Source organism: Penicillium taxi (assembly GCF_028828555.1).
Source record: "Penicillium taxi strain IBT 34144 chromosome Unknown utg000005l_segment0_segment0, whole genome shotgun sequence".
NCBI lineage: Eukaryota > Fungi > Ascomycota > Eurotiomycetes > Eurotiales > Aspergillaceae > Penicillium > Penicillium taxi.
The window spans coordinates 4,276,812-4,301,046 of NW_026643207.1; the positions used below are offsets into that span (position 1 = coordinate 4,276,812).

A 24,235-nucleotide genomic window follows, 5' to 3' on the forward strand; every position below is an offset into this window, starting at 1 on the left:
TAGGTGGTTCTTTTTTTCTCGCTGATAGGTTCTAAGAGGGGGGCGTCTTGTTCAGGGTTAGTCGGCCCTCTCGAAGGAGGCCAGCTCCAAATGAAGGGTATTCTTGAGTTCCTCCACTGAACTTGTGCCGTTCGCAGTTAAGGTAACCCTCAACAGATGCGGAAGCTAGAATGCGTCGAACTGGATGATCTCGGTATTCTTAAGGCTTTCAAAAGTTTATGGCGCTTCACATGCACCTTCGTTCTATGGCAGATTCAGCTTTTGATATCGCAGTGTCGAGATTCATGGCTTTTGGATACTATGGCGTCCTTGATATACTCAGCTATTGGTGTTTCTAATCCAACAGGTCCATATATATCTGCAAGTCTGACAAGCTCTATGGCGGCTGAACTATGATCTCCTGCATCCTTTATCTTAAATTTGACAGCGCCTTAGTATAGCCATTGAAAGAGTGCTTCAATGCTTTAAAAGGCCTCCATCTCTTCCAGAGTTGCTGTCTGCTTCTGAGATTTGAAGAACTCACCCATGAACATTGCTGAAAAGATCGGTGACTCCGCGCAGAGAAGCCTTCTCGAAATAGCGTATTCCTTTTTACTAGACTCAGTTCGAATTCTGATCGCTGGGCCGTAATGGAAAGGGTGCTAGAGAAAGTGTTTAAGCTACCAGTTTCTAAAGGCTGTAGGCAATCCAGCAACCAGCTACTCACTTGGCTGCAAAGTTCTCAGTACCCGTTTGGAATGTGTTGATCATGGTTTAGAGCCTTGGAGATCTCCAGGACTGCTCGAGGATCTGTAAGTGACCAAAGACCAACTGATGGAATATATGTCTCGTGGAATGGTTCTATTGCATGGTTCAAGCAAGTGTTGTGGAGAAGAGGATTAATTTTCCAACTCCTACTGATATTTAAATAACTACAATTTATGTGGGAATTGGCAATGAGTCGCAATCAGCAAAGTGCGAATAAAACAATCAAGCAAACAGTCTTCGCACTGGTAGCGCAGTTAGGAAGAATGATATTCCGGGTTGAATGCTGTTGCAGATCTGGCCCTATGGGGTTGTTAAAACAGTACTTTCTCACCCCGCCTTTCTGCCATATTTTAAATACCGCCTATAGTAATCAAAATGCACTTTACCCATATATTACACAGCTATAATTTATAATAATATAATAGCCAACTCTAATATATCCTACTCTTTGTTCATTCAACAAGGTAATAAAAAACCCGAAAAACGATTCATTTTTTTTTTAAACTAGAGTCTAGTGTAACTGTTGCGACAGCCGAGAAACAAGGCCATCAACAGACGGAAAGTATTTCGGCCGAAAAAGTTTCTGCCGAGACAGTGACTCTGGAACTAGATTAGTATATCACGGCATCCTTGAACGATATGCATTCATCGCAAACGACACCCTTGAGCGATGTGCATCCGCGACATTAATGTCCCGTCTTCACCGTCTCTTCTGTCTCGGACGAATGTTGACATTCGTCCAGGGCAGAGGGGCACCCATATACTATAAGTAGCTAGTTCTTTCATCAATGAAAAAGCAGACTTCACAACAATCGCAATATTCAGTATCGTAGCATCCACTACACCCGGTGGATTTTCTACGGTGTTGAGTAGCGGTTTGTTGGAGCTCACAACGTCTACTATTCTCAGTTAAGATATTCGAATATCGCCAAGCGAGCGACAGTAACACACTAGAATTTAGTATAACCACCATTTGCATTGATCACAGCTTGACATCTCGCTTCCATCAAACCTATCTGCTCTTCCAAAAACGACTCTGGTACAGCATCCTAAGCCTCTTTCACCACCTCACGCAGCTTATCATAAGAAAGCTTAACATCCGTCCGAAGGTAATGTTTTCCAATCCAATCTTTCATACAATTCCACACCATCTCAATCGGATTCAGATCAGGAGAATTTGTAGGCCAATGAACTAGATAGATCCCACGATCAATAAGCTCCTCAACCGTGTTAGCAGCACGATGAGCAGGGGCATTATCTTGCATATATAGTAATTTTAGCTATTCTTCATCATAAGCAAGTTTTATCATACCTTCCACCAGAGGGAGAATCCTCTCACAATAACTCTGACTCGTAATGGTTCCCCATTCCTTCTCCCAAAAAAGACAAGGCCCTTTTTAGCAACATAGAAACTCCCCCTGAACATCCATCCAGGAGCTCGTTGAAGTCTCGTACGCATATAAAAAGGATCCCAAACCGTCGGTGAAATACAGACGTAATCCAGGTCTCGTCAGACCATAGGACTCAATTACACTCCTCTCGTGTCCAACTAACATATTCGCGAGCAAATTGAAGACGATCTTCTTTCGTCTTATCCGTCAAGAGAGGTTTCCGGAGAGCAATACACCTAGGATAACCTCTCTTTTTCATAGAATGACGAAGCATTTTCCAGCTAACATCAAGCTCAAGATATCGAATAAGCTCTTTCCAAGTCATTCGACGCGCAAGCTCAGAAGAAGTAAGAAACTCTTCAATCATATCAAGCTCAGGAGCAGATAGCTTAGAAATAGCACCTTTCCCTTTATGCGGTGTAGGCCGTGAGTCAATAAAGGCATATTGAACCTGCCGAGGACTTAAACCAGTCTCAGTTGAGATCTCAGCATAGGAACGCCCTAGATCTCGTAAAAAACGAGCTAAAATACGCTCCTCTCTAGTAGCTGGCGAGCGAGCTTTTGGTGTAATAGGAGGAGGAGGGGTTTCAGGAATCTCAAGTTCAAACTCAATAGTAGCCATAATAGAGATAGTATGGTATAGTAGTAAGTGGGTAATAAAGTAAATCACCACCGAACCGCCATCACTACCGAGCCGCCACCCCAGAACACCATAGTAAACTCGAAAAAAATTGAATATCACATCTCAACAACCGTGACACTGATATAATTCAAATATTCGGTGAGGTATAACTATAACAATATTCACAAAGAATCAATTTATTTTAAGTAAATTAAATAGAGGGATTATAGTAGTATCATAAATTACGGTGTAATTAATTTATTTTAGCTTCAAGTACACTTTACTCGATAATTTCCTAATCCTTCTTTCTATATATACATTTAATTAACTAGTAATAATCCTATTTCGAGACTTGAAATCATTTTAACTAGTGGTTGTTGAAATATGATATTCAATTTTTTCGAGTTTACTATGGTGTTCTGGGGTGGCGGCTCGGTAGTGATGGCGGTTCGGTGGTGATTTACTTTAGTAGTGGGGATAGTGGGTAAGATTTAAATTAAACCATGGTTTGTGTGCCTTGAAATATGGTGTATTACGCTAGGCTATATTAGGACTGGTTTCTGTAAGGCGGCAGGAGTAAGTACCACGCTAACAAACCCACAGGGCCATACCATAGTAGAAACATAATATTCCTCGAATCGCTTTACACTCTTACTGCCCGGACTTAAATACAATCAATATCGGACATCGGATATCGGACATCTAATAATTAGAGTATCTCAGATGCAGAAACAGGAATTGCCTTGAGGCTGACGGACTTAAGCCTTATGGCAACCGACTCACTGCACAGAGATGTCATTTCTGGTTAATGAATATAGATGTAGATATAAATTAGAACGCTCCCAGCACCATCAATACCAACCTTCAAAGTATTGAACCTTGTGACAATCATAATAATCTAATCCATTTGAAGAATCCCCTTTCAAATACATAATTAACCTACAACATGCCATCCGCTTTCTTGCTTATATTCTCCAAGCCCCGACTCTCAGAGAAAAACTTCCTATCTGGGTCTCTTGCCGGGAAAGTCTATACCATCACAGGCTCAGCATCTGGGCTGTCTTGCTAAGGAGTTTTTTTTTTTTTTTTTGAAGGACTAGCTAGGGAGTCCTCTGTGGTGAGTTTTTATGCAATAGGGTTGCGGACAGTATACTGACTCCGAGTTAGAACGTCCATTCAGGCTTGATGAGTACTGAGCTTAGAGATAGTGGTCAGCAGCCGCGGGGATAATTATGATAAGATTTTCTGCTCGAGTCCAAAAATGGGTGGGATGCTGTCATTCTTCTAGGATGTAGTCTGCAAGCCGGCAGTCTACGGTGCATGCTCTAGCTTTTCTCGGGCTTCTCCACTAAATCTCACCTTGACAAACAATGGAGGATTCGTAACGATACTGACAGTGCTGGATCAACTATGAGCTATAGAGAGTGTGCCACTCAGGGTAGATTGGACTACATCCATGAAAAAAGACATGTTGAGATATGCTGCAGGTTTTCCACAAATGTATTCCGATCAATGGTCTGTGGCCACCTTCGGCGCGAAGCTATTACTATCCCGTCTGACAAAAATTGAGCACCACTTTTTTTTTACTGCCAGGCAGAAACCTCTAAAAATCAATTCAAATTCAAATAGTAACTACGCTAATGGAGGCGGTCAGAGACTCTGTGTATATCAGACCCCACAGTACGTAGCTTCGTCAATGGCAGTGAACAAAGGAGACTTAGTACAAAAGCCCTGTTTTTACTGTTTTCCCACATATCTCCAAATTTTCATCATCCCCTATTCATGATAGATCGCAGAAGACAGTTCAAAATGGAGACCAAAGGAATATCCGAATAGAGTGTCAGACTCAAAAGAGATATAAGTCCACGTTTAGAAGATCATAATTTCAAAAATCTGTCCATGTTGGCAGAATCATATTGGTTCGAAGTGAAGTAGGTCCTCGAACGGTATTTTTGCTGGACTTAGATCCCTTTTCACTTGTTCAAGGTCCAGGGAAAGATTCCTACTATCGTCAACACTTACTATTTCTCTCTCTTTCTGATAATTTACTCCGTAGTCACTACCTATAGTATCAATCTAGATCCGCAAAGTCATCTTGATAGCTTGGTAAGTACCTACCTAGGTACAAATCAGATTCAAATCGAGACTGCCGAGATAATACCTATGCAAGCCATATCAGCATGTGGTTTGTCGTTCCGTTATTTTTTCGACTTTAGGCCAATCTTGGAAAGCAGCTTAGTGCTGAACAAATAAATGAACTACTTAAATAGCTGGGTTTTCTTATATCGGCTTATTTGACTGTCAAGTCTACTGCATGTGAGCCCAAAACAAAGGACTGGTTGGGTACACTTCTTGTCAGACTAACCAAATTTAGACCAAAACTGTCAGCATCATACAAACTTCCAAGGTCTTGACCTAAATCACCTTGAACACTTCCAGATTTCAACTCAAATCAGAGAACAAGCCTCCTAGAAATGACATCCGACATTCCGGAAATTCTGCTTCTCTGCATGGATGCAGAGTACATCATAGCCATCAATAAAGCCTTCGAAACAAAATGGCCAACATATGCCAGCAAAATCAAAATCACCCCAAAATATGAACGTCTGCACACCCTCCCTCCAACAACAAAATACGACCTGGTAGTGTCCTCCGCCAACAGCTACGGCCGTCTAGATGGCGGATTCAACGACGCTATCTCAAAGTTCTTTAGCCCCAAGAATGACTACGGCGCACTCACTCGAGCAACGCAGCAGGCCCTTTACAGGAAATGGCGTGGGTTCGCCCCTCCAGGAACATGTACGCTCGTCCGGTTTCCTGAAGGTCTTCAAGGTAATGCGCCTGGTTGTCGGTGGCTAGCTCTTTGCCCGACAATGCGCGAGCCATCAGATGTTCGGTGGGACCGAGAAGTTGTTTATGAGTGTATTTGGAGCCTGATGTGTCAGGTTGAGGGGCATAATCGTAATGCTAGTCCTGGGCAGTATCGGATCCGAAGGCTTCTTATGGTTCCGTTTGCTGTTGGAGCTGGCAAGGTTAGTAAGGAGAGGTGGGCGGAGCAGACAGTTTTGGCCTTGAAGCATTTTGTTGATTCAGTTGAGCATCCGGCTAAATGGCAGAGTCTGGAGTGGGGGCAGGCTGAGCGTTATTGCAATGATGTTGCTACTACTTGGAAGTAGTCAAGTTTTATAAATCCTACTATTTTTCCACTCATTGGTGACTATTAGAAATGCCGTCATTTTGCTAGCTTTTTACGTCCCTCGATCACTTGCACCTACTTTCATAAAGCTATTCAGAACTAAATACGAACAAACGCTAGTCACTTTTAGGAAAGGTTCCCGTAGAAAAGTGGGCCTGACTGAATTGAGGTTCTCTCGTACTTACACAGTAATGAGAATGTTCCTATAATTTGATGACTATCTACCTAGGTAGCGGAGGATGATGCTAGAAAATAGAGCATGAGATGCATTTAAGCCCCAAATGCTCAGGAACAATTCATTTTTTAAATTGAAATAACTTCGGGAAAAAATGAGAAGAAATATAAAAGCTAGTAGATCTGCCGATGCGGCTGTTGTCCATCTAAAGTCACCAAATTGTGCGGGGAACTCGGATGACACCATCCACTTAGCTAAAGGCGATATATCCACTCCTGAAGTCCATACCTGGCATACTTCACCTTCCAATGAAGAGCATCCTCCAGGCATTTTCAAATGACAGCCAACGGTATCTAATTGGTACCTATTTACCTACATAGATAATTTTGTACCATGCAGCGAACAGAACCTCCACAACCTAATCGGGACTATGATCTCTCCACGCCAATTACCTCAACCTCTGGATTACGTCAGGGCCTAACATCCTATGGAGATGCACACTTCTCCCTATTCCTTCGCAAAGTATTTATCAAAGCACTAGGTTATTCCGAAGATGCACTCTCACGCCCTATCATTGGCATAATCAACACCTTCTCGGGTTTCAATCCTTGTCACGCCAATGTACCGCAGCTTATCGAAGCGGCTAAGCGTGGCGTGCAATTGAATGGTGGATTGGCTGTGGAATTTCCTACCATCAGTGTCCATGAGTCTTTCTCGCATCCCACGAGCATGTTTTTGCGCAATCTCATGAGTATGGATACTGAGGAGATGATCCAGGCTCAGCCGCTGGATTCATGTATCATGATTGGAGGTCGGTCAACTTCTGTGCATCGTATTTAATTTGGTAGCCTTTTCTCACTACGACTAGGTTGTGATAAAACGATACCTGCACAGCTTATGGGCGGAATATCTGCCAACAAACCGATACTTCCCTTGATCACCGGGCCTATGTTACCAGGTAGTCATCGTGGACAGAGGATTGGTGCATGCACAGACTGTCGAAATAACTGGGCGGCGTTTCGCGCCGGTGAGATCAACGTGGAAGAAATCTCAGCAATAAATGAAGAGCTGGCTCCGACGGTAAACGACGATATTCAGTTCCCTATTGACCGAAGATTCCTTTGCTGACATGGCCCAAAATTCTAGATAGGAACATGTGGTGTTATGGGAACTGCTAGTACTATGGCGTGCGTTACCGCTGCTCTAGGTATGATGCCCCTTAAAGGCGCAAATTCCCCAGCTGTTTCATCTGCAAGACTTCGTATTGCCGAAGAAACTGGTGCAAATGCAGTGGCAGTCGCCAAAGCAGCAAGAAAGCCCCAGGATATACTCTCTAAGGAGTCATTTCTAAATGCTATCACGGTGCTTCAGGCTATAGGTGGATCCACAAACGCCGTGGTACATTTACTGGCCATTGCGAATAGACACCCCGACCTCCAAGGCGTGATAACACTGCAAACATTCGAGGAAATTGGCCAGAAGACGCCACTATTAGTTGATCTCAAGCCAAGTGGCGATAATTATATGGACGATTTCCACAACGCTGGAGGCATGTCTACCCTTCTCCAAGTGCTGCGGCCACTGCTTCACTTGTCGGCCTTGACGATTACTGGTCAAACATTAGGAGAAGTTTTAGATGAAGCTCAATCCAAGAGAGTCTCGTTTGCACAGCAGACAATCCGACCACTTTCAGACCCTCTATACCCATCTTCATCTCTGGCCGTCCTCCGCGGCAATCTTGCCCCCCATGGAGCGGTTATCAAGGCGTCAGCATCCAAATATCGATCGTTACTTACCCACACTGGAACTGCCGTGGTGTTTGAGAATTCCGCCGATCTTGCCCAGCGAATCGACGATCCTGCTCTCCCAGTCACGAAGAATAGCGTGTTGGTGCTCAAGGGCATCGGCCCAATTGGAAACCCCGGTATGCCAGAAGCAGGTCTGATCCCAATTCCAAAGAAACTGGCTGCTGCTGGAGTAAAAGATATGTTGCGGTTGTCAGACGGACGCATGTCAGGGACGGCAGGAGGGACTATTATCCTTCACATTTCACCCGAGGCTGCTGTACCAGACTCGCCATTTGGGGTAGTAGAGACGGGAGACTTGATCACTTGCGATATCGATAGCCGCAAACTCCATCTCAACATCTCCGAGGAATTGTTGCAAACGCGTATATCTCAGCGAAAGCAGAGGTTGAAAGGGGATGCAGGTCCAGCCTGTGTGAGAAAACAAAGACGAGGCTATCGCGGGTTATATGAGCGATCAGTGAACCAAGCTCATGAGGGAACAGATTTTGATTTCCTCACAGCTAGCGGTACGGGATAAACAAGATGTCGGAATTTATTGATGCTACAAAGAACTTGATCTATTTTGCTCTTATAGAGCTTGTCTTACATGAATGCCTAGGCACTAGGACTTTCAACTGTTTGAAAGTCCTAGTAGGGGGGAGATTTTGTCAAATTTTATAAATCTCACTCTTTACTTTCTTATTTTTCAATCATTTACAATTCCATTAGATAATTTTTTGGATGGCGTGTCATTGGACCAGCTCTTACTATTGATAAAGCTATCTAGAATTAAGTCCAAGCCCTTACCCTGTGCCCTAGATGCCGACCTAATTCGGATTAATCTGGTGTTATCTTATCAGTTGGTGATTTAGCGCGTCGCGTACGCGTTCTACTCATCTTGACAACTACGAGACCACGGGGTTTAATGATACCCCAGATTTTCTGATCGACGACGGAGTAATTTCACTTCATCCACTTCAAAGGTCTCGTTATGAGCACTGATACTATCCGCCCTCGAGGCCGGCCAGCTCGTAGGTTGCGCCCCGTGTTAATTCTATACGCCTTTCCGCTAACTACGATCTGCAATTTAGACACTCCGGGTTCGACCGTATTGGCATACCAGCCGGATGGAAAACGAGTTATCACCGGTGGATCCAACTCTGCAATTAGAATCTATACCGTCGGCGAAGATGGCGAACCGAAGACAGTCGACGAAGGTGTAGACGGGCACTTCGGAATCGGGGCCACGGTATGCCACGCGAATAATTAGCGTCATGTCACGCTGGGACCGAGCTAACAGAATGTAAATCATAGAATGAATCTTTTATCATGGGCGCCGAGGATGGAACTGTTTGGCAATACGATATTGTAACTGGCAAGATGCGGAACTTGTTGGTCCGGTGCGCTTTGCCTGTGCGCGACATTGCGGTATCGAAAGATGGCGAGTGGGTTGCTGTGGCAAGCGAGTGAGTTATTTTATCGTATTTCGGAACAGGAGCAGGAACTAAACCTCAGATTTTTAGTGAACTCACCGTGAAGATTGTCAAAATCGATGATATGACCCAAGTCAAGTACCTCCGCGACCAGAGCAAAGGATCGAAACATGTGACATTTGACCCCAATAGCCGCTATGTCACAGTTTCCGGGACAGACGGTATTCTATATGTTTACTCATTCGCCGAGGAAGAACCGACATTGTCTCACAGCCTTGACGGAGTGATTCGAAGACTAGAGCCAGATGCCGATGCGACATCCCGAGCCGTTTGGCACCCCGATGGTACAGCATTTGCCGTTGCAGATGCGACCAGAGATATTTCTATCTATTCAATCTCCCAGTGGAAGAAGGAAAAGACCTTCTCGGGTGGACATACTGGCGATATTACAGCGCTGAACTGGGCTCCCAATGGCACCCTGCTGGCATCAGCTGGAACAGATGGACAAATCGTGCTCTGGGAAACAAGGACACAGAAGATCCTCCACCGGTATGATTTTGGAAATGTGATCAACCTTGCCTGGCACCCGACCAAGAACTCGCTGTCTTTCACCACATCGGACGGCGAGCTATTCATCTATGACAATTTCGTCCCCAGAGACCATGAACCTCAACTTCAGAAAATGCTTCAGGCGGCTCCTATTTTCCCCAGTCCCCTAGCAGAGATCTCGAATAATGTTAGTCGGACTTTGGCTGAGCGGTCTAAAGAAGCGATCAAGCAGGCGGCTCGAGAGGGCTCACAGGACTCGCTGGATGACCTTCTCGGCGAGGATGAGGATATGCAAGATTTTGTCGAGGATGATGATGGAGCTGGCTATGCTGACGAGCTCAATTCATATGGCAAGCGGCCAAATGACCATCTCGATGACTTGTTCGGCGATAAAAAGCGTTCCTATCCCGGCTCTGTAACTTTCACGGCCCATCCACCTATACAACCCGGCAGCACTCCTTGGGCAGGAAGCAGACGATACCTATGTATGTTGATTACCGCCCCGGCTTCAATGACTTTTGACTAATCTATTCAGGTCTAAATTTGACTGGTGCTGTCTGGACTGTTGACCAAGAGACACATCACACTGTGACTGTGGAATTTTATGACCGCGAGCTCCACAGAGACTTCCATTTTACGGACCCCTACCAATATGATAAAGCATGCATTAGTGAGTTAGACTGGCCTAACCCTTGCACAATACATGCTAACGAATGGAAAGATGAGAACGGAACGCTTTTCTGCAATACTCCTACGGATAAAAGCCCTGCCACAATCTTCTACCGACCTCACGAGACATGGACTTCACGAGCCGATTGGCGGACTCAATTGCCCGAGGGTGAGATGGTCCGAGGTATGTATTCTTCATAAATATGTCGTGATGACTTAACTGACCGTTGCCGTCAGCTCTTGCACTGAGCGATTCATACATCGTAGCTGTGACGACAAAGGACTATGTTCGCGTGTATACACTCTATGGGACACCATACCGGGTGTACCGACAGAAGAGCCAAGCCGTGACTTGCGCTGCCTGGCGAGACTACATCATGACTATCGGCAACGGGCCCGTGGGACCTGATGGCCGAACTGCCACACTGCACTACACCATTGAGAATGTCAAGCGTGATGAGATCTGTCAGAACGAAGATATAGTTGCTCTTCCGAGTGGGACCCAGCTACAGAGCGTTTTCTTTTCTGAAACCGGAGATCCATGCATTTACGACACCACCGGTGTACTACTGGTGCTACAGCACTGGCGCACACCTGGCCAAGCCCGTTGGGTACCTCTTCTTGATACGAAGCAACTTGCCCGTCTGGCGGGCGGCCGTAAAGCAGAAACATACTGGCCCGTAGCTGCCGCACAGGACAGGTTCCACTGCATCATTCTCAAGGGTGGTGACAAGAATCCCTACTTCCCACGGCCGCTCCTCAGCGAGTTTGAATTCCAGGTGCCGATCTCAAGCAACCCGCCCAAAGACCCCGAGTCCGAAGATGCAGCAGAAGAACGCAATGATGGTTCCAAATTCGAGGAGACCTTTGTGCGTGGAAATCTCCTTCTGTCGCTCTTCCGTGACCTCTTGGCCTCGACCAACGCGACTGCCAGCCAGCGTACTGAGCTGGCGCGCAAAGAATTGGAGATTGATAAGACTCTGCTGCAGATGCTGGCCATCGAATGCAGAGAGGGCGAAGAGCGTGGTATGAAGGCGTTGGAGTTGGTCTCCATGATGAACGATCGCAACGGCAAGATGATTGAGGCTGCAGCTAAGGTTGCCCAACGCTATGACCGAGGCGTTCTAGAGGACAAAATTCGGGAATTGGCTGAGCGACGAGTAATGGGTTTGGGTGATGACGATGAACTGGCTTGATTTTGATATCAAAATATAGTCGCGAGTGACTTTTCTCGAAACTTCAAGTTTAGATATGTGTTTTAAGATGTTACGGCAGTTTTTTCTACTTCCTTGCTTATATTTAATACGGAAGAGACCAGATATAAAAAGTGTATGAAAGTTGAATTCTGAATCCGATATAGAACGGAAATACAATTACCACGCCTCGCCTAATTCGGATAAGATCTGCGTTTTTTTTCTAATGATGGTTCGTCATGAGAAACCCGACAACTTACAACATCCGAACTTCACTTCCAACTTTACCCCCATATGTGATAGTAATTTAACCTGCTCAGTGAGGCAGAATGCCGAAGTCGGCCTTATATTCGCGCTCTATCCCTCGGGCGCTGCACCTACAGCCATCGAGCGCGGTGGGCCGCAGCTTCGCATCTTCGCCGCAGCAACCTCTCGCGCAACCACGGCCCGGAATCCTCAACGAACCCTGGCTACCAACGCCCTCGTCAGCGCCTCTGCCAGATACATATTTCTCACCAAGTGGAGTCCGCAAGGAGATTGATCGGCTATGCGGAAATCCCGGGAATCATGACCACAAACCTCCAGATGAGAGGGTACTGAAACTAGGAAAAAGTGAGCATTGAACATAGTTTCATAGATTAGAAATTTTCAATAAACTAACTTTGTCGAAGCTCTCCGAACCCTATCTCCACTTCTCCCTACTATTCTCTACAATACTCTCCCTTCAAACATTCTTGCTCCGAGTGTCAATCTCCACCTCTTTCCTTCGACACACCCGCACCTCCCCACCGTAAAGGGACGCACCCTGTACCGCGCTGCACTTTGGACTGTGCCAGTAGCATGGAGTAGTGTCCCACTTCTAGGGAACGTCAAGCTTCAGATCCTGAGCGAGCGAATCGTACGCACAGGCACAATTCTATGTCCTGAGCATGAAGATCAGCATGACTGCGGCGATGAGCGATTAGTGGTAAGGTGGAGGACAGAGCCGAGAACAGAAAGCCGCCCATTTCACGAAAAGAGAGTTACCGGCGCTGCACAACTGAGCTCAGTATCGCAAGGGACATCAACTCAGAGCCATCTGTCGCAATCGACAGTGGGCAATAATAGAGGACTTAGTGTTCTTCTTGGCGGTGATGAGCCCATCTTCAAGCTTTCGAAGGAGGAACAGTTCACTGGGCTGTTTATATTCTCCTTTGATGACGAGGGCCGCATCTTGACGCATACTATTGAGCATGCAAATGATGCGGATGGGTGGGATCGTACTTCTAAGTTTGTTACTCTGGCCGATTGGCTGATTGGCAAGGCGCGTGAATCGCTTGATCCGGCGCCTAATGCTGGACTTGCTATGCATTCGTGCCAAGATTCCTCATTGCCGGCTGATCATACTCGTCAACGTTATTGACTAGATCTGTGGCGTCGACTCTGATGCAGTGTTGCTTACGATCTTCAGAAATCTCGACTTCAGGACATTTAGCCTGTGTAAATACATTTGATTTGACTTCTACCAAAAGGCGTCTCGGGCATCGGGCAAGATCATGGGGGAAAAAAAAAAACTTGCAGTACATCATTCATCACCGCTCTTGATAATATCAATTCATGTACTATACACCCTTTTTCACATATCTTACACGAATAATTCAGCAGTCGTTTCCTACCTCAGATATAGACATCACACATAACCCCCAAATGCAGAAACCTCCCAGGTATGAACCAGCAACCTGGGCGAGCGACACACCTTAGCAATTACTCCTTCTTAGCATGAACAGAAGGCGACTTCAACAGGCCGAAGACGCCCAGCGCTACACCAGACATCGCAATGCCACCAACCGTATACGCTGTCTCGCGACCAGCCCACCAGAACAAGGTACAGAACAGCAAGGGACCGGCAGCCCGGCCTGCCTGGCCCCATCCACGAAGACGACCCATCACCGCACCGCGGTTAGCATCTCTCGTTTCAGCAGCCCCGAGACTGTTCAGCCCCGTGACAACGGTAGCGCTCGTCACAGCCAGCAATGCACCCGAGGCATAGAGACCCTTGATTGAGTCCACATGCGCTAGTGAGAAGAATGATAGTGCGCAGGCGACCACGCCAGCACGCACAGTTAAAAGTGGGGGTAGACGACGAACCAGCGTACCCTGCAAAAGAGAGGCAATCAAGCCCATCATCGATAGAAGCCTTCCATTGAGAGCAGCGGGGCTGGCAGTAGTAAGTCCCCCGTAAAGCGTAGCAGTCAAAAAGGGAAGAGAGAACTCCATCCCGGAGAAAGGGAGTAAGAAGAGGAAGTGGAGGGTATTGAGTATGGCAGGATTATTTGTATGCTTATGCGGGGTGTCGGCAGAGGCAAATTGTATGTTTTTGGCAGCGGAGTCGCTAGAGTCCACCTCCTGAGCGAGAGTGGTGAACTGGGGATGTGTTTCTGGCAAGCAAATCCAGAGATACGCAGTCTCGAGAAGGATCAGAGCAAGAGAAACGAGAGCGGCTGTCATAAATGGGTTCTCGGCAACGATATCAATAGTACTCAGGCCAGCGCCGAGCATAGGACCAAACGTGAATGCAATACTGAAGCATGCGCCCACGAGCGCCATAGACGCGCCACGACGTGTTTCCTCTGTTACATCCGCGACAATGGCATTGGCCAGCTGTACATTGGCTTCGCTCAGGCCACCGACTACGCGGCTGGCGAGAAAGGTGCGAAAATCCTTTGCAGAGACCCAGAGCGCAACGCTGAAGATGTTGCCCAGCATTGCTGTCAACAATGCGCGACGGCGACCGTAGCGGTCGGACATGTGGCCTATTACTGGGGCAGCGAAAGCCTGCAAGAGGGAGAATAGGGAGCCAAGGGCTCCGCCGAGGAGAACTATGTCATAGCGTGAGTCGATGGGGCGGGCGAAGGCGTTCTTGTAGGCGTCGAGGTAATGGAAAATGCGGTTCAAAATGGACGTTGGAGACTGATCTCGGGTACGATAGAATGATAGTAGGGAGGGGAATAGAGGGAGAATGAAGGTGAAGGAGATCTGATAATACAAGTTAGTCGGGGTGATTGTTCCAATTGTATAGTCATGGGTCGTTTCGTACAAGATCTAGCAACAATGAGATCATCACCACTTTAAGAACTTGCTTGCGTTGGTTGGCAGCGACGGCCATGGTGAGTGATGTAGCGCCAATTTGTCGGAAGGCTGTAAAAAAAATGAAATAAAATAAGATAACTTGCAAAAAGCAAAAGAAGGAAAAAGGAATGAGTTTGTTGACATGAGACAGCTTTCTCCCTTGAGCTTTAGCTGGAGGTTTCATGTCACCTGACTTTTAAGTAACCCTAACTTTTAAAACGTCCAGGAGGACTTACCGGAAGAAAGAACCTTGGAAGTCAATATCTAGGTGCTCGGATTATAATAAGAGTGGTGAAACTGTCTATATTCTATATGAAATTGGTATCTTGTCTATGTTACTCAATCAAAATCGCGAAATATCTCTCCCAAACAAACTGTTCAAGAACCACCGACAAGCCACACGGCATCTGTTTCGCCAGCTGATGGTCATAGTAATGTATGCCAAGCTCCAAATGATTCCGGCCATACGTCCAGTTATCGCCATTGGCTTGCTGTCATTGTGAGGAAGTTGCATCAGCGCTTTTTCGTTACCAATATAGGCCATTGAGCCCATGTTGCGGAAAGAAAACTGCGAAGACTGTTCACAGTCTTTTTTATTGAGACGGTCGCTCAGCCACTTAGCTTCTTGAAAAGAAGCCTGCGCCGTAGCAGGCGGAGCGCCAGTTTCTGGCATGGCATTATCGCCCAGAGCAAAGACATCATTGAGTACCACTTTCTGACCATTTTTGTTCTCGAGCTGAACACGGAGATGGCCATCCACTAGTAAGGCACCAGATCCCGCCTTGGCGTATTTCCAGTCCTGACCATCTTCTACTAATGCGGTTGTATTTTGCACGACGGAGTCATCCTTCGGGAAAGCTTCTACAACGTCGAGACTCTTGCGGACGAACTTGGTCTGCGTATTGCCCGTCACCCAGACACACATACCAACACCAATTTCACCGTCTTCTTTAGTAATCAAGGTCAAGCAGCCCTTGGGATCCATTTTTTGTGGCAGTGGTGCGCCTGGAGTACCCCAGCGTAAACCTTGAACATTATGGGAGGTCAAGATGTCGACACCATCACGCTTCATTGTGTCCATTGCATAGCGAGAAAGAGAGTCGTCGAACATAGAGAGGACTTTAGGCGCAACATCGTAGAGACTTATTTTAGGCAGATGGGCAATGGATGGATAGAGAGAGAGGACGTCTCTATGGATGAAGTCACGCAGCGAGCCAGCCAGTTCAATGCCTGTCGGACCTGCGCCGACAATGGCAAAATTAAGCAGATGCTTCCTCATTTCGGGTGTTGTACTGGGCAGTACGGCCAGCTCAAAGCACTCACGCACGCGACGCTTCACCCGTTTGGCATCACCGATATCCCTAAAGAACATTGCATTTTCTCGAACACCGGGAGTACCAAATATGCTAGTCAAAGCACCTACCGCAATGACTAGTTTATCGTAAGGAACTTCGAATATTTGGCCTTTGTCCCAGTTTGGTTGTTTTTGGGTGGAGATTAGAGTGGTGGACTCATTGCCTTCGAAAACCAGCCTTTCATCAGATAGACTTCGCGGAGTCTCGTTGACACCGCGCTTGACAATAGTGGCCTCGCATAGAACAGTCTTCTTCTTTAGGTCAATCGATAGTGCAGCAGCCTGAATGAAGTCAACCTTGGAATTTTGATCGCGCACAGGTTCAACAATGGTAGAGAAGTCAAGAGACCCACTAGCTGTAGCGGTAAGGAGAGGGGTGAAGACGAAGTATGAGCGTGGTGATATGACAATGGGTATGAATGACTTGGGACATAGTCGGCGTGAAAGATTGTAGCCAGCCCAACCTGATCCGAGAATTACCACACGTTCTCTACTATCAAGTGGCAAATCCTCGGGGGTAGCTGCTGCTTTTGCATATCTTCTAGGTAATACACCTCTGGGAATGATCGTGCGGGAAGAATTGCACACAACTGAGAGCGAAGATAAAGCCTGAGCGTTGAGGGTGACCAAAGGGCGCAGCATTGTGAAGTTGGTAGTAAATCTAGACAGTTTATGCATCTTCCACTTGCTCTATAAACCACAAAACTTGGAATGGTAGGGCATCCATGACTTGAAGGTTTCATTGGTCAGAAAAAGAACCGGATCTATACGGAGTCATTCGCACCGAGATTCCCTTTTCTTCAAAGATTTCCCAAAAAATCCATTACCGAGATCCACTGAGGTCTTAATACAGGTTTTTAACTCTGATTGACCAGTTCGGAAATGAGTTCAAATGACAAAAAGGGGAGAAATGACCCGGACATCGGATGGATTCGGGATGAAGCACGATATCTCATAAAGTTCCGGCCTAGGCCCTGGATTGTTAGAGTAAGTCAGTTTAAAGCAAAATTGAAAGATTTTTTGAGAGATATTAGCCTCAGAGGGACTTCGGCAGTGAAAGTACCTCATATTACAAGCTTTAAGATGAAGGTGTTTTGGCTAGCGGCAGAAGGAGTCATAGGAGAAGACCTTATAGCAGCACCAGCACCAGGCGCAATAACCACGAACCTTACAGGTAAACAGCTTTTGTTACGAATTGGTCTTTCGTCCACTAGGATTCGGGCGAATACTCTGACCCACAACAGCTTGGCTACCAGCTGGACTCCCTAGAGAGACAACTTGAAGTTAGAATTTGAAAGAATAAGACAGTCTTCTCTATGACTGAGAGTGAGAGTGCTTACTGCATTTGCTAGGGTCACTCCCTCTTCATACCGGAGACTTTCACAGTAAATTTTATGCTCGAGGCAAAGGAATATCAAACCACAGACCCAAGGAAGAAACATCAGTAAAATTTCTGGCAGCAGCTGGGTCGACAACGCGTAACAGTGTCTCATCTAAAATGGAGATGGAGACATACTTCTTGGTCTTTCAGAAAGGCTGCGGTCCCGTGTTCAGCTGCATCTGAATTGGAAGTATCTGCTTCGGGGTCTTCTGATTTGAAGAAAGATGTACAAAGAGCTCGTGCCCGTTTGTAATCTTGGTGGTAAAGGTATCGGATCAAGAGTTGGATCATTTGCGGGCAGGTAGATTTTTTCCAGTATGGGATTCCTAAAATCCATGCTAAGGATGGTTATAATGGCAATGCCCCACGTATGGAACACATCAATGGGTGATGAGACTTGACTGGTTAGCGATGGATGTAGCACACCACTAGAACTGATTGACATGTGGCTAGGCTCATTAGACAGATGGCACTGTCTTTCGCATAATCGAGGCAGAATCGAGATAAAATTAACTCCACCAGCGTGGAAATGCCACTACAGGATGGTATTGGAACCTTGCCCAAGTGGTGGATGAAATGCTCAGGGAAGCAGAATCATGGATGATGAACAGGAGGGAAGATAAAGGGGATATATCACTATTTATTCCATGTTTGAAGATGCATAGCGTATTTAATAATTAGGTATACAAAGGCAGAGTTTGGTGGGATGTAGAGAGGATGTTTCCATAGCTCAAGTTAAAATTAGATTCAGGTTGTTACAGTATCTAGTTCGAGCTCTGATCAATAAACTTCTATGAAGAAATGCATTTTTAATGAAACAAAGATCAAAGTAATAGCACCATTATACTGCTGACTTTATCTTAACTCTTAAATCACTGACGGGTTGGAAGGCTCCCCAAGTAGTTTTGTTCTCGGGAACCGCAAATCCCTGATCATCAGTTGATGAGATATCCCACATTGACACAATACTAGCGGTAAAGGCAATTATGATCCTTTCTGTAAGTTTGTTATGCTTAGACCCATATAGCCCATCTGCAAATGAACCAAGAGGGGCTGGATTGGCCTGCTTAGTGCCAGCATCCATCACGATGAACCGGAGTGGATCGAATTGATCTGGGTTTGAGAATGTCTGGGCATCGTTGTAATGAACACCATGTGGCATAATGACTTTCTCTCCCTTGAGGAATTTGTACGTGCGCGGTTGGGCTGCGTCAGTGACTGATTCTGTGACTTTCAAATCTGATCCCAATTTTCTGAATGAAATCCCGGCGCAATGGAGACGAGTTGCTTCGTAATAACATGCTTTTAGCAATGTGCATGACTGTAGCAACTCTTCTACATCAAGACTGAGTTTGAGCGGTTCCTCGAATGGGAACCCAGCCTGGCGGGCAGGTCGCGATGATTTCACAAAAGGTGAGATCTCTTTTCGAATTTCTTTCAGAAGTTCCCGGTCTGTGATGATGTGGATAAGGGTCCAGAACGTCAACTTTGTGCTATGTTCGATCACGTCCCAATAAAATGAGAGATTTCCTGCTGCACTAGCAAAGGGGGACATCTCCAGCTTCCGGAATGTTCGCATTCTTTCCTTCACCAGCTCAGAAACATCGTCCAAATCGCGGAGTTCAATCCCTGGGTCAATCCCATCGTCCCAAGCAGTAAAAGCACGGTAGAAAATAGACATGACATGTAGGAGTCGCTCGCGCGCAGGATACCCCGCGGAGACGGCAGGTGAAGGCATCCACCGCGGAAAGCCTGCGAACAAGAAAGCGAAACCATTATCAAACTTCCATAGGTCTCCCAGTATCCCAGGGAATGCTTCCACAAAAGTTTCACCCATGAGAAGGGTGGAGATGTTCTGTCCTACAAATTCCCTCACAAGGGAAAATAGGTACACTTGGCCAACTTTTTGGTCTTCCTCGGAGACTTCCATTTGGCTCTCACGCTCCCAGTAAGTCTGATCAACAGGACTCCGGCAAAAGGTGACAAAGTTTGGCAAGTTACGCTGCAACAGCCGTGTGATTCCCGAAGAGACATCACTCGCAAATGACTCTCGATTCATGATTTCGGGGACATCATCTGTAATTTCTTGATTGCGATTAGCAAGTAGATTGCGCATGAGGCCACTGTCACCAAATGCATTTTTGAGCGCCTGGTCAAGTAAAGGGGCACTTGATGCACCCTGTGACGACATTATAGTTTCAGTCATTGACGGTGACACCACAGTAGTAAGAGTTTGGCCACGCAAGCAGATGTAAAAGACAGATTCGCGCATGGTTTCCCTGTCAAAGTAATCAGCGGCCATATCTTTTAATTCTGAGAGAGGACACAAACCGAAGGGACTCAAAAAAGGAGACCTGGTTCCATAAGAGAGAAAAGCCATGTCCTATCCAAGGAAACCAGTACGGTGCTAGTCGGGCTCTTTGTAGTTTATCTCTACCTGTTTCACGACTCTGAATCGCAGTTATGACGCGAGTTGTGATGCAAGAAATTATCAGAACAGCAAGAAATGTCACCCAGGTTATTTGTAGTAGACCATCTCGGGTGGTCTGTATTAACCTGTCGGATAGAGTGTTTGTTTCCATCTCGGGAGATGAGGAGTCAGTATCGCAATACCTCTATAACACCTTAAACCAGGAAAAGTACAGACGACAAGGTCAAGTAATAAAGGGAAACATAGAAATGCAAGATGATGATCATTTCTGAGCTATGGGGCTCGTTGCGAAAAGGGAAAGATAAAAATAGAACTCCTATTTAAGGCCAGAGTGTAATTCCTTGCTTACTCATCATCCATATCAACATCAAAGTGGTTATACGGACTACATTGAAACACTATTTCTGATTTGAAACGCGTGATATCAAATATCTTAAAAATCTTTTCGAGTGGACTAGAAATAATTGACTATGTTACAGGATATGAAGTGGTTACACATTTAGAAGCATATGTCAGCGCAAAGACTCATTCTTCGCTCTGCAGAATCTTCTTCAAAGTGGCGCTGTCGGTTTCATACTTGAGAATATTGGCCTGTGAGCCTTGTATCTTCCGCAGTAGCCACTCAATCCGCGGCGTGAGTTGCCATGGATGCTTTGGTAGCGAGCCAAGGAGCGACAACTCCTGTTCATACTTTCCGATACTCTTGTTCTCACTACTGATCAACTCAGCGAGAATCAGCAGATCTAAACGACTTTCTAGAGTCTTGTTCTCAATCAATCGCTGGAATGCGGTCTTGTAGACCGGCTTTCCGGGCTTGATCCAGCGTGGGAATCCTTTGACAGATGCAACAGAGATCAATTCGGCCTGCTCCAGTGCTCTCAAAGTGGCTTCACCATTGTCCTTGAAGAGATCTGAGAGGAGAATTTTGTTGTACAGGAGTGCTCCATCATTTGATTGAGCGAGAGATTTGATGATGTGCCATGCTTGTTCACGGGTCCATTGGGGTGAAACGAAGTCCGTTCCGAGAATGAAGATTTTGAGAATCTCAGAAGCAGACTGTTCGATAATTCTTTCCACGGCAGCTATAAAACTTGTTAGTTTTTTATTCCCTCGTGGATGAGAGGTAGACTCGACAAACCTTGTGGGCTTTCACCTGCCTCCATTCGATGGGCCATAAACTCTAGGTCAGTGACACGGCCACCTAGAACCCGAATGCAGTCATCCAGGCCGCTCAAATCCATCTCCGGTTTCTTGTTGTCCTCGCCGCCATCCGATTCCAAATGCGTCAATACGAAACGACGTCCCACCTCAAGGGAACAGTCACCCAGGCTGATTGTGCGGAATACCTGATTTGGAAGAGCCCTGCTAAGAGGCTTCGTAAAAGAGGAATCAGTGGTCAAGAAAATTACGTGTGCGACATTGGCCGTGGTCAAGCCAGCTGCCCACTCAGTAAGCTTGTCAAGCACGATGGAGTCCTCGGGATCATAAAGGAAATTGTCAATGACCACGACTGGCCTTTTCTCGGGGTGGGCCTCGAGATATTCATCTTCAGTGAGATTGAAATCATTGTCATCCTTGTGTCTGCTTTCCAAAGCGACTCGTTTCATGGCAACGGCCGTGTTCTGCCAGATCTTGTTAAGTTCGGCGTCCAATGTCTCGGAGAATCCAGCCTTGGTTCCAATCATTCCCTGAGAAGCCAAGTCGATGAGACTGGTGATGCTATTCATCCAAGAGAAGACTGGTCGGTAGCCAACCTGAGCTGCTGTTCGGGAGATCCTGGCCGTATCACCACGTGCCTCCTGGATCTCCTTGCAGTCGATGACCACTGTATAACTGCTATTCTTGAGCAATCGATCCAAAACTAGCTCTCGTTTCCCTGAGCCCCTCGGACCATGTAAAACAATGAATGTCTCCGTGGTCTCGCTCAACCAGGCCTCCAGTTGTGAGATGTCATTTTGTCGGTCTTCCCAAATGGCTGCCAGTCCACGGGGGTCCTGCTTCTGTTGCCCAAAGTACCGTCGATTCGCTTGACGAATTTTTTTGACGGATCCACTTCACCACGATATTGTCATCAGTATGGAGAGTGGACTTGATCTTGAGCTTGATGAAAAATGTGCGGATGGGGTCGAATATAATGACCGTGATTGTCGCTACTAGCGCTGCGATAGCTGGAAAGACGATTCTGGGGTGACTCAAGATCCAGTCCTTGATCATGGTCATCCTGACCTTCCGCTCATAATTTATCTTGAATCTAGTACCAGTTTTGCCGCCTCCTTCTTCCTCGGAAGCAGCATAGCCATGCAGACAGTTCCGTGCCATCATAGCGAACCGAGGGTGGTTGAACCGCAAGATGGCGTACCTTGGCTCGACCTTTGAATCTGGGGGCTGTCTTTGAACATCCAGTAATTTTCCGTAAGGACGGAAAAGACTATAGAGAGCTTCTTGAGTCATTTCAGTGGCTGGCCCATCTGAAGAATTAGGCAAAAATTCAACCTTCAAGGTTTCGCTGGGAATCCGGTAAAGATCTTCAATCCATGGTCTTCCTATGACTAGGTCTGCCTCTGCCGAAAGAAAGGGGTTAAACCATGGCCTGATAGGGTTTTTGGCAAGATGTTGTTGAACTGCAGCGATGATTTCGTTGTCTTTGACATCGGGTTTGCGCGCATATTTGATGAACGCGCCGCCCTCTTTATACCGTGGCACCACATCTTTAATTTCAAGATTCAAAGATTCTGGCAGTGCACGCTGAGCAATATTGACAGCATCTGGTGCGGCCAAGTCTGGGTTGTTTACTCGTTTCAAAAGCCCGCCATGAGGCTGTACATTGCTCAAAGGACCACGTAGTAACCATTGAAGCCGATAGGGAAAGATATCTGGTGATTTCTAGTGAATCTCAAATTGATTTGACATGTTTGAAAATTGGCGGCACTTACTGTTAATGTAGAGGATGCCTTCATTTTCATTCAGCTGCATGTGGCCAGCGTGCATTGAGGAAGCAGACCGTGCGTAGGGCGAACATCGTCGGGGTGGTGCCAGTCTCCACCCTCGTACAGAAAAATGAACATTGAGGTGAGAACGCAACAGTGGGCTTAGTGTGGACGAGGACCCCTTTTCAAGGAAAACAGGAATCATCTCAGATATCAAAAGTTCGTGCTTTTCATATCGAGAAATTACAAATATGTGAATTGCAAAAAGTCAGACTTCTTGATTTGCATGACGTCGAAGATAATGAATACGGTGTAGAGTGGCAGAATCAAGTATCGTTGAAACATCTCCCAGCTTTATCCGTATTCTACTGTTCATCTGCACATAACTTACCCAATAGTTCTTGGCCCTTTCTTATCCAAATTTGGCCACTTCCTCAAGAGACACAAATCACGCCAAAAAGTTTCTGCGTCATCGTGTCCACCGCCATGGATCTTCATATCATCTTGAAGTAGCCTTTTCCACCCAAAATCCTCATCACTCCATCGGAAGAGGCCGGAACATATTCAACCATATAGGTTGATAGCAGCTATATTCCCAATCTAGGAACCCGGCCAAAGTTTCATCTTTCACAATGATATTTCCCAAGTTAAGATCACAGTGACTCAAGACGAAGGGCTCATATATAGGTATTCGCTTCTTCAAGTTCTCTAATGCTCGCTGGAGAAATCACTCTCAGGGGGATCATGGAGCATGATGCCTAAAGAATCTCTGAGCTCTTGATCAGAGTGGAATGTTCCATAAGTTATCACCAGGAAAATGGTATAAGAGGTGACATTTTGAGTGGATTTTGAGGTGATAGATCACAGCTTTTTGCGAACTTCGACTATTTCGTCCGCAATGGATATTTGTCTGAGAGTCTGATTAATGAAAACCAAGCTTGCTTTAGTGTTTATTCCACTATTCATTCTGGGAGAATAAGATATAGTTCCTGTGATTGTCAACCCAATCTTATCGCCAACCCAATCAAGCAAAACCTTGGGAACTGGGATATCACAGTGAGCTGAAAGTTGTTGTGTCAAATCGGCTTTAGAGCCATCATCAGAAAGTTCTTTTATGATCACACTAACTTTGGTCTTTAAGTCCAATCAACATTGCTTTGGCTTCATATGAGCTATTTAGTGGTCCAGACTCTCTTTACAAACTTGAATTCATCCTGGATATTATTTAAAAACTCATACAACAGCGAGCTAGTTGGATAGACAGAAATATTT

At 46.0% G+C, this 24,235-nt stretch overlaps 7 protein-coding genes across 7 annotated transcripts; 3 read left to right on the plus strand and 4 right to left on the minus strand.

Annotated features, from left to right (window-relative positions):
* Positions 1-31: 31 nt before the first annotated feature.
* Positions 32-641, minus strand: N7495_008868 (uncharacterized protein; the record flags this gene model as incomplete). Its single annotated transcript, XM_057211519.1, has 4 exons — positions 32-198; positions 237-243; positions 300-430; positions 524-641. Coding segments are annotated over 4 exons (423 nt in total), but the record flags the coding sequence as incomplete, so codon positions are not given.
* Positions 642-5,234: 4,593 nt separating this feature from the next.
* N7495_008869 (uncharacterized protein) lies at positions 5,235-5,936 on the plus strand (the record flags this gene model as incomplete). The annotated part of the gene is made up of 1 exon (XM_057211520.1): positions 5,235-5,936. One exon carries the CDS (start codon positions 5,235-5,237, stop codon positions 5,934-5,936), a length of 702 nt encoding a protein of 233 aa, XP_057061063.1.
* Positions 5,937-6,524: 588 nt separating this feature from the next.
* Positions 6,525-11,765, plus strand: N7495_008870 (uncharacterized protein; the record flags this gene model as incomplete). Its single annotated transcript, XM_057211521.1, has 9 exons — positions 6,525-6,942; positions 7,000-7,211; positions 7,278-8,445; positions 8,902-8,949; positions 9,010-9,167; positions 9,233-9,367; positions 9,458-10,385; positions 10,436-10,753; positions 10,807-11,765. The coding sequence occupies 9 exons, from the start codon at positions 6,525-6,527 to the stop codon at positions 11,763-11,765; spliced, it is 4,344 nt and encodes a 1,447-aa protein (XP_057061064.1).
* A 326-nt stretch (positions 11,766-12,091) lies between these two features.
* Positions 12,092-13,164, plus strand: N7495_008871 (uncharacterized protein; the record flags this gene model as incomplete). Its single annotated transcript, XM_057211522.1, has 2 exons — positions 12,092-12,374; positions 12,434-13,164. 2 exons carry the CDS (start codon positions 12,092-12,094, stop codon positions 13,162-13,164), a joined length of 1,014 nt encoding a protein of 337 aa, XP_057061065.1.
* A 341-nt stretch (positions 13,165-13,505) lies between these two features.
* Positions 13,506-16,866, minus strand: N7495_008872 (putative tetracycline transporter; the record flags this gene model as incomplete). Its single annotated transcript, XM_057211523.1, has 3 exons — positions 13,506-14,777; positions 14,839-14,939; positions 15,339-16,866. The coding sequence occupies 3 exons, from the start codon at positions 16,864-16,866 to the stop codon at positions 13,506-13,508; spliced, it is 2,901 nt and encodes a 966-aa protein (XP_057061066.1).
* Positions 16,867-18,446: 1,580 nt separating this feature from the next.
* N7495_008873 (uncharacterized protein) lies at positions 18,447-20,187 on the minus strand (the record flags this gene model as incomplete). The annotated part of the gene is made up of 2 exons (XM_057211524.1): positions 18,447-19,884; positions 19,937-20,187. 2 exons carry the CDS (start codon positions 20,185-20,187, stop codon positions 18,447-18,449), a joined length of 1,689 nt encoding a protein of 562 aa, XP_057061067.1.
* Positions 20,188-20,561: 374 nt separating this feature from the next.
* yme2 (uncharacterized protein) lies at positions 20,562-23,168 on the minus strand (the record flags this gene model as incomplete). The annotated part of the gene is given in 4 exon segments (XM_057211525.1): positions 20,562-21,118; positions 21,175-22,036; positions 22,053-22,909; positions 22,970-23,168. 4 exon segments carry the CDS (start codon positions 23,166-23,168, stop codon positions 20,562-20,564), a joined length of 2,475 nt encoding a protein of 824 aa, XP_057061068.1.
* Between the last annotated feature and the right edge of the window lie 1,067 nt (positions 23,169-24,235).